This window comes from Piliocolobus tephrosceles, chromosome 1 (assembly GCF_002776525.5).
Source record: "Piliocolobus tephrosceles isolate RC106 chromosome 1, ASM277652v3, whole genome shotgun sequence".
Classification (NCBI taxonomy): Eukaryota; Metazoa; Chordata; class Mammalia; order Primates; family Cercopithecidae; genus Piliocolobus; species Piliocolobus tephrosceles.
The window spans coordinates 24,491,823-24,499,929 of NC_045434.1; the positions used below are offsets into that span (position 1 = coordinate 24,491,823).

General features: G+C 43.6%; 1 protein-coding gene and 1 pseudogene across 3 annotated transcripts in view; both read left to right on the forward strand.

The window, feature by feature from the left end:
• The window catches only part of MPZL1 (myelin protein zero like 1), a 64,801-nt gene extending 60,655 nt beyond the window's left edge, over positions 1-4,146 (forward strand). For both annotated transcript variants that reach the window (XM_023207089.1, XM_023207090.2), the window contains one exon: positions 3,257-4,146. In XM_023207089.1, coding sequence (XP_023062857.1) covers positions 3,257-3,358 — 102 coding nt within the window. In that variant the 3' untranslated portion in view covers positions 3,359-4,146. The remainder of the gene's footprint in view (positions 1-3,256) is intronic.
• Positions 4,147-5,821: 1,675 nt separating this feature from the next.
• LOC111539300 lies at positions 5,822-7,713 on the forward strand (annotated as a pseudogene). The gene has a single exon (XR_002730631.1). The product of XR_002730631.1 is annotated as an uncharacterized LOC111539300 (transcript).
• The last annotated feature ends 394 nt before the right edge of the window (positions 7,714-8,107 follow it).

Below are 8,107 nucleotides of genomic sequence, written 5' to 3' on the forward strand. Positions count from 1 at the left end.
TCTTTTGACATGAAAGACAGTACTGTCTCACATGAAAGACCTCATTGATATGTTAACATTTACAGACCAAGAGATAATTCTGTGTTCTTTTTCCTCTTTACTTTCTCTGTTCTCATTCTTTTCTACTCACATAGTGTATCGATTATCTACTGCCACATAACAAACTCCTGAAAATATATTGGCCTAAAACAGCCACCATTTATTTGGCTTCCCATTCTATGGATTGGTTGAGCAGATACTGGTCTGGGTGAGTTCAGCTCAGCTCTGCTGGCTCACTTGTGCATCTGCAGTTGGCTAGAAGGTTGAATGGTAGCTGGACAGTCTACAGTGGTCTCACTTAATATAACCATTGGCAGGCTGTTGACCAGGCAGAGAGAGGACAGCTTGGCCATGCGTCTCTCATCAGCCATCAGGCTAACTTGGGCATCTTCACATGGTCATAGTGGCTATGTGGATCCTAAGATCAGTAAGAGGGTGGAAGCGGCAAAGTCTGTTGAGGTCTGGGTGTGGAAGCTGCACAGCGTCACTTCTGCCTCATTCTATTAGTCGGAGCTGGTCACAAGATCAGCCCAGATTCAATAGGGGTAGAGAAACAGATTTCTACTCTTGATGGAAGGACCTACAGCATTATGTTGCAAAGAGTAAGATGCAGTGAAGGAAGGAGTTTGTAGCCATTTGTGTAGTCAGTCACACATTGTAAACCCCTTCTCCCATGAACATACCCTAAAACTGTTGGTGAGTTTTTAGGAATTATGATACGGAGTTTTATTATCTAAAAATGTATATAATTTAGTGTTGGGAGGTCTGTCCTATTCTTTGAAATAGCTGTTACCAGGGAACAGTTAGTTTTCATTCTGTTCCTAGTAGAAAACAGTCTTTTTTTTTTTTTTTTTGAGATGGAGTCTCGTTCTGTTGCCCAGGCTGGAGTGCAGTGGTGTGATCTCAGCTCACTGCAAGCTCCACCTCCCGGGTTCACACCATTCTCCTGCCTCAGCCTCCCTAGTAGCTGGAACTACAGGTGCCCGCCACCGCGCCTGGCTAATTTTTTTGTATTTTTAGTAGAGATGAGGTTTCACCATGTTAGCCAGGATGGTCTCCATCTCCTGACCTCATGACCTGCCTGCCTCGGCCTCCCAAAGTGCTGGGATTACAGGCGTGAGTCACCGCACCTGGCCGAAAACAGTCTTTTTAACTTCCTTTTGTTTTTTGGCAGGGTTAGCATTTAACTTGCAGCTTTCTGAGATGAATATAGAGGGTCTGTATGATTATTAACCATGTGATCTGTTAATATTACCCATGACAGCCATTGTAGACTAAAGATAAACACACAGAATTTGTTTACTTGATCAGTTCATTTACTTGATCAGTTACCTTAGTGCATTTTAAAATGTGTTTGTGTAACAAGACGTTCATAATAATAACTAACATGTATTAAGTGCGATCTGTGAGACACTGCCTAAGTTATAGGTAGTGTCTTATTTAATTTTATATATCTTATTTAATTCTCATAACAAAAAAAAACAAAAATGTAGATATTATTAGTAATACCATTTTATAGATGAAGAAACTTGTGCTTAGAAATTTACAAATATGCCCAGGACCACATGACCAGTGCTCTTCTCTAAGGTTCAGCAAAGACGATATCATAATTCAGACTGCAGATCTGCCGACATTCAAATGGATCTAGTCCTCGAGTGTTATTTTCTAACTCTGTTTTTAGATGCACCATTGTATAGCCCTTACAACTGGGCCTGTCCCTTCTGTAGACGTTGGAGTACCTGAACTCCACAGAACCCCAGGTTACATACTAAGGACACAGGTTGTTAGGGCTCCTGGATGAGGGCAAGTGTGTTTGTTTTAAACCATGTGCTTTTGGCTACTGAGCTTATGATTTCAAAAGTGAAAGCTTAAGCACGTTATTAGACTTCTCGAGGAGAGTTCCCCTAGATTGGGAGAAGAGTTGACATTGGGTAATATTAAATTTTTCTTTTAAAACCAGGGCTATTTTGTTGTTGTTTACAATTTTAAGAGTCTGGACTGAAAGAGTCACGAAGTGCAGCCATCTATCTGACCTCTTCCCCCAACAGGGAATTCGCTCTGCCCCCAGGCCACCCAACCTTCCCTCGCTCTCCTGGATGGGACCCTGACAATTCCCTGGAATTGTAATCTCTTCTTACTGCTGAGGCTAAGAAGAGGATCTTTTCTACTTTACTCTATTTAGGGTTTTCTTTATATCTGTGTAGATTGTGGTTTTTTGTTTTTTCTTTTTAATTTTATTTTAAAACAGGAAGAACAGTTATCTAATATTAGAAATCAAGGAAGCAATATTTGTATTGGTCACGATAGGCTCAGACTAAAAGAATTATGCTGTAAGTAGTTGTATTAAAGAACATTTGAAATGCTTTTAAACTATTTACTTAAAACTATACCTATTTGTATAATGTGACCAGATTAAATTGATTGTATCTTTGGGTGGCACCAAATATGTTGGTTTCTTGCATGGATTGATCATTCTGAAGCTCATGATTTCTGTGGGTCTCAGGTGGGTGGAAGTTCCCATCTTAGTCCTTAAGACTCTTACCCCAATGGTAAGAGGTGAGGAATTCTGTAATAGCTATTAAGATAAGAGATATTCCTAAGAAGGAATATTATATTATTACGGAAATTTTCAAACATCAAAAAGGTTTGAGGCCGGGCACGGTGGCTCGCGCCTGTAATCTCAGCACTTTGGGAGGCTGAGGTGGGCAGATCACGAGGTCAGGAGATCGAGACCATCCTGGCTAACACGGTGAAACCCCGTCTCTACTAAAAATACAAAAAAATTAGCCGGGCGAGGTGGCGGGCGCCTGTAGTCCCAACTACTTGGGAGGCTGAGGCAGGAGAATGGCATGATCCCAGGAGGTGGAGCTTGCCGTGAGCCAAGATCACACCACTGTACTCCAGCCTGGGCGACAGAGCGACACTCCACCTCAAAAATAAATAAATAAATAAAAATGAAATACAATAAAAAGGTTTGAAAGAATAATGTAACAAAGCCCCATATACCTGCTTTAACTATTGTCAACGTATGTCCAATCTTGTGTCAAAGTCAGTCCTGGACATATCATCCATAAGAAGTCTTCCTGAAGACATTCAAAAGAGGGAAGTCTTTGCTTTGGAACCCTGATGTGATCATGTTAATCATTGCTTCTATATCTGTAGCTGAAGGAACTGCCAGCTTTTTCAAACCTCTAATCCTTCTGCATCCCTTTTCCAGGGCCCAGTCATATATGCACAGTTAGACCACTCCGGCGGACATCACAGTGACAAGATTAACAAGTCAGAGTCTGTGGTGTATGCGGATATCCGAAAAAATTAAGAGAAGACCTAGAACATATCCTCAGCAAGAAACAAGACCAAACTGGACTCTTGTGCAGAAAATGTAGCCCATTGCACATGCAGCCTTGGAGACCCAGGCAAGGACAAGTACATATGTACTCACGGAGGGAGAGAAAGATGTGTACAAAGGATGCGTATAAATATTCTATTTAATCTTCCTGATGTGAGGAGCCAGTGTTGCATGATGAAAAGATGATATGATTCTACATATGTACCCATTGTCTTGCTGTTTTTGTACTTTCTTTTCAGGTCATTTACAATTGGGAGATTTCAGAAACATTCCTTTCACCATCATTTAGAAATGGTTTGCCTTAATGGAGACAATAGCAGATCCTGTAGTATTTGCAGTAGACATGGCCTTTTAATCTAAGGGCTTAATCAGTCTTAGCATTTATTGTAGTTGGAGGATGGAGATGCTATGATGGAAGCATACCCAGGAGCCTTTAACACAGTATCAGTACCATTTATTTGTCTACAGCTTTTAAAAAATATCCATTGGCTATGCCACTTGAAAACAATTTGAGAAGTTTGATGTTTTTCTCACTAAAATATGGGGCAATTTTTAGCCTTACATGTTGTGTAGACTTACTTTAAGTTGCACCCTTGAAATGTGTCATCAATTTCTGGATTCATAATGCAAGATTAGCAAAGGATAAATGCCGAAGGTCACTTCATTCTAGATACTGTTGGATCAATACTGATTGAGTAGAAAATCCAAGCTTTGCTTGAGAACTTTTGTAACATGGAGAGTAAAAGGTATCGGTTTTATTCTTTGCTGATGTCCTTTCTGCTTGAAATGACAGTCACCATACAGCTAAAGGAGAGGAGTTTCTTTCCTTCTAAGTAGGCAGAAATGGGATCATTATGTTGCCACTCGGCCACTCTCCAATATCCCAGAGCGTGCTCTCTAGAGAATCACATTCTTTTGCTTTTTTTCTTTCTTTTTTTCTTTCTTTCTTTTTTTTTTTTTTTTTGAGGTAGAGTCTCACTATGTTGCCCAGACTAGCCTTGAACTCTTGGGCTCAAGTGATTCTCCCTCCTCAGCCTCCCGAGTAGCTGGAACGAACTATAGTTGCACCACTGCAGCTGGCAAGAGTCACCTTCTTTATAAAGCGTCAGTCATGCTTCCAGCAAGAAGCAGCATCAGTCATGGCTTTATAACAGCTTCATGGTGCCTCAAAGACTGTTGAGGTTAATGAGAGCCTAGATTAGATACTTGGGCTGTCCTTTCCTGAAACTTGTTTTCTCCCATTCACTACTCCCCACCCCACTTAAAATCTACGAGTTTTTACTTTTTACTGGGAATGGAAAGCATGGTGAAGATCATTAAACACTTATGTTGTCATTTCTCCCATTTTCTGGATTTTTTTTTTAAATTTCCCCCCTTTTAAAATTGTCCTAAAGCCCACAGTTAAGGGAAGAATACTGTCTAGATGGTCTGCAGAACGTGTTTGGGGTGAGTGGGAGTGAGGGGCAATGTTACTTTTTCTCCTCTTCTAGTTTGGAGTCCACTATGAACTGCTGCTTTTTCTTCTCATCTTGTCATCTTCTGGGGATGTTTGAAGGCTGAGTTTTTTTGTTTTGTTTTTTTTGTTTTTTTTGAGACGGAGTCTCGCTCTGTCGCCCAGGCTGGAGTGCAGTGGCCGGATCTCAGCTCACTGCAAGCTCTGCCTCCCGGGTTTACGCCATTCTCCTGCCTCAGCCTCCCGAGTAGCTGGGACTACAGGCGCCCGCCACCTCACCCGGTTAGTTTTTTTGTATTTTTTTTAGTAGAGACGGGGTTTCACCGTATTAGCCAGGATGGTCTTGATCTCCTGACCTTGTGATCTGCCCGTCTCAGCCTCCCAAAGTGCTGGGATTACAGGCTTGAGCCACCACGCCCGGCCTGAAGGCTGAGTTCTAAGAGAATTCGTAAAGGGAATAAAACAAGATTGAGATTTAGAGGTGTGCACAAGGTGATAAGATAAAGGGCATATAAGCTTCAAAACTAACTCTGTCCCACACATGAAGCCTTTTGTTTTTTAAGGAGCTATTTTTGTTATTCTTGTAACGCTCCACCTTACATGCCACATCCATGTGAGTCAACAGGGATCAGGTTTGGTCACCACACACATCTGAAGCTGGGCAGCGTCTGCTCTTTGTTCTGTGTGGAATGGAGAAAAATATGCCTGCCCTGCTGCCTTCCATGTTCATAAGCCCAGCCCGAGAGAGTGACACACAGTGACATAGTGCTGGCCCTGAGACATTTCCCCAAAGTGGTCAACTCTGCCTTGCATCCTAAAACTTTTTGGGCATCTATTTTGAAAACTGTGGGGACTTTGGAAGGCTTCTTACGTGTGTTTGGAGGGGAAGGGTGTTAGATTGTCACCATCCTTCAAGCCGAGACTCGTGGTGAGCCTTTGCCACCGTGAAAACCACATAGCTGACCAAGGCTGTGCTTTGAGGTACAGAGGACACAGGCCTGTGTCACGTTTCCTTACAGTCGTTTTTTTACAGAGAAAAGGGGCGTTGTTTTTTCACTCCTTTCTCAACAGTTCCTGTGAATAAACGAAACATTTCGGTGCTCCCTGAGAGCAAGAGCCCTCACTTCTTCTTGCAGTGCCGGCACCATGTGTTGGTGAAGCTGGTGCTCTGGGGGCCGCTCACTCGAATGACACCTGGAGGCCTTTTCCTCCCTGATCACCCCCCTTCCCCAGCCTGACTTTTTGGCCTCCTGCCCAACCAGACACCTCAAACTCTGTCAGCGCCCTGGCATTCTGTCAGAGAATCCTCACCAGTTCTCACCAACTTTCTCCCCAGGCAAGGGAAGCTGCCAGCTTGGCACTCTGCCAGAACGGGTTTCCCTGAAGGAAGCTGCTCACACGGAGATGAGCCTCTCGGGGCAGGACCTCTTCCCAAGCCCCGCACACCCACCCCTGCAGCCCTTTTGGCTCCCCTTTTCCCCCGTGCCTCAGCACTCCTTGCCTGGCTGCAGATAACGAACTGGGGTTGCCTAAAGGGCAGATCTGCCCTCTCCGTGTCCTCGTCCTGGCAAAAAGAGTCCTCTTAAAATCATGCGCTAATTCTGTACGGGAGCATGCAAAAGACATTACTTAGAGATTGAAATTTCAAACTATCTGTAGTTTTTCAATGGAAATGTATCAGCTAGGGAAAAACCATCAAGCTCATTATTGTTTTTTGATCTTCAGTTGTATTTTTGTGAATATTTTAATACATCTTTTTCAATTTCTGGATTGTGTTGTGTGCTCATTTTGACTAAGATAGAAAAAGAGACAACGCCTTTCACTCATATCATTCCAGCTATACCTGCCTTCTTTTCTTCAAAAATGCCGTCTGTGTGCCTGCTTCTCTGGGCCTTTGCACGTGCTGTTCCCTGGGCCTGAAGCACCTTCTGCAGATAATCCTGTGGTTTGCTCTCTGACTTCCTTTAAGCCTCTGCTCAGATGTTACCTCCTCAGGGAGACCTTCTGTGATATATAAAAGAGCAAGCCCCCCCACCCCCACCACCTCAGCCTTGCTAGCCCCCTCAGTTCTGCTCTGGTTGCTCTATTTCTCTCCCTCTCTCCCAGTACACGTTTAACTTGTCTGTTCTCCCCCACTAGAACATAGGCAACAAGAGGCCAGGACCTCGCTGTTTTGTTCACTGCTCCGTCTGCAGTAAGGGGAACAGTGCCTGGCACTTAGCTGCTCAATACATGTTACCTGGATGGATGAGTGTGGAAGGATTCATCCACTCAGCAACCTACACAGAACAATCCTGTGCCAAGCACTGTGCTAAGCATAAGGAAACAAACAAGATAAAGCTCCTCAAGGAGCTTGCCACAGGGCGGAGGTGACAGGTGACATGAATGGAAATAACTAATAGTTACCAAATACTTGGTGTGAGCCAGGCACTTTGCATTTCTTGCTCTATTATTTCTGTGAGTTAATAGTAATTGTACTAATCTTAATCCCATTGTTTGAAAGATTATATGGCTTGCCCAGGGCCACTTAGCTAATAAGGTCCAGAGAAGAGGGGCTGGGCCTGGGGCCGCTGTTCCTAACCACTATGTGGTTGTTCCTAACCACTATGTCCTGTGGCCTCTCACACCAAAGGAAAGAACCAAACTGCTTCCTTACTCAAATAAATGTGCTGCGTGACTGAAATGCAGTTGGAGTTTTCTCCCAGTCCCTTAAGAGCTGGTTAGGGACAAACTTGAGAGGGTAGTGTAGTCTAGGTGGTAGGCACAGATGTCTGAGAGTTTTAACCTCAGTCTGGAAGACAATATGGTGACTTAATTTGTTGAGAACTATGTCACAAATAATGTGTTACTAATACAACATTGAGGCTTTGCAGTAACTTAGTAATTTTATAAATTACCATGGATTCACAATGAGCCCCTGCCTTGCATAACTTTGGGCTTGCAAAACCTAATGCGTTCTTGAGTGGGAGGGGATGAGTTACAGCTGGCAGGAACTCCCCTGGGAGTAATTCTCACATGCGAACAGCATCCATCTTGTGTGATGTGACAAAAAGAAAAGGGATGCTTCCTCCACCACACAAGGGCAGCAGTGAGTGACAGAATCACATTTTTGTCAAATCTGCAATTCCTTCCAAGTCAGCACTAAGTGTCGGAGGGCATCCATCTGCTGGGGCTCTGGTTTCCAAGCTACATCGGGGCCTTGCCAACCAAAGATGTACTTACTATTTATGAGAGCAGCTTCCACCCCTGAGGGAGCTGAGTTGAGC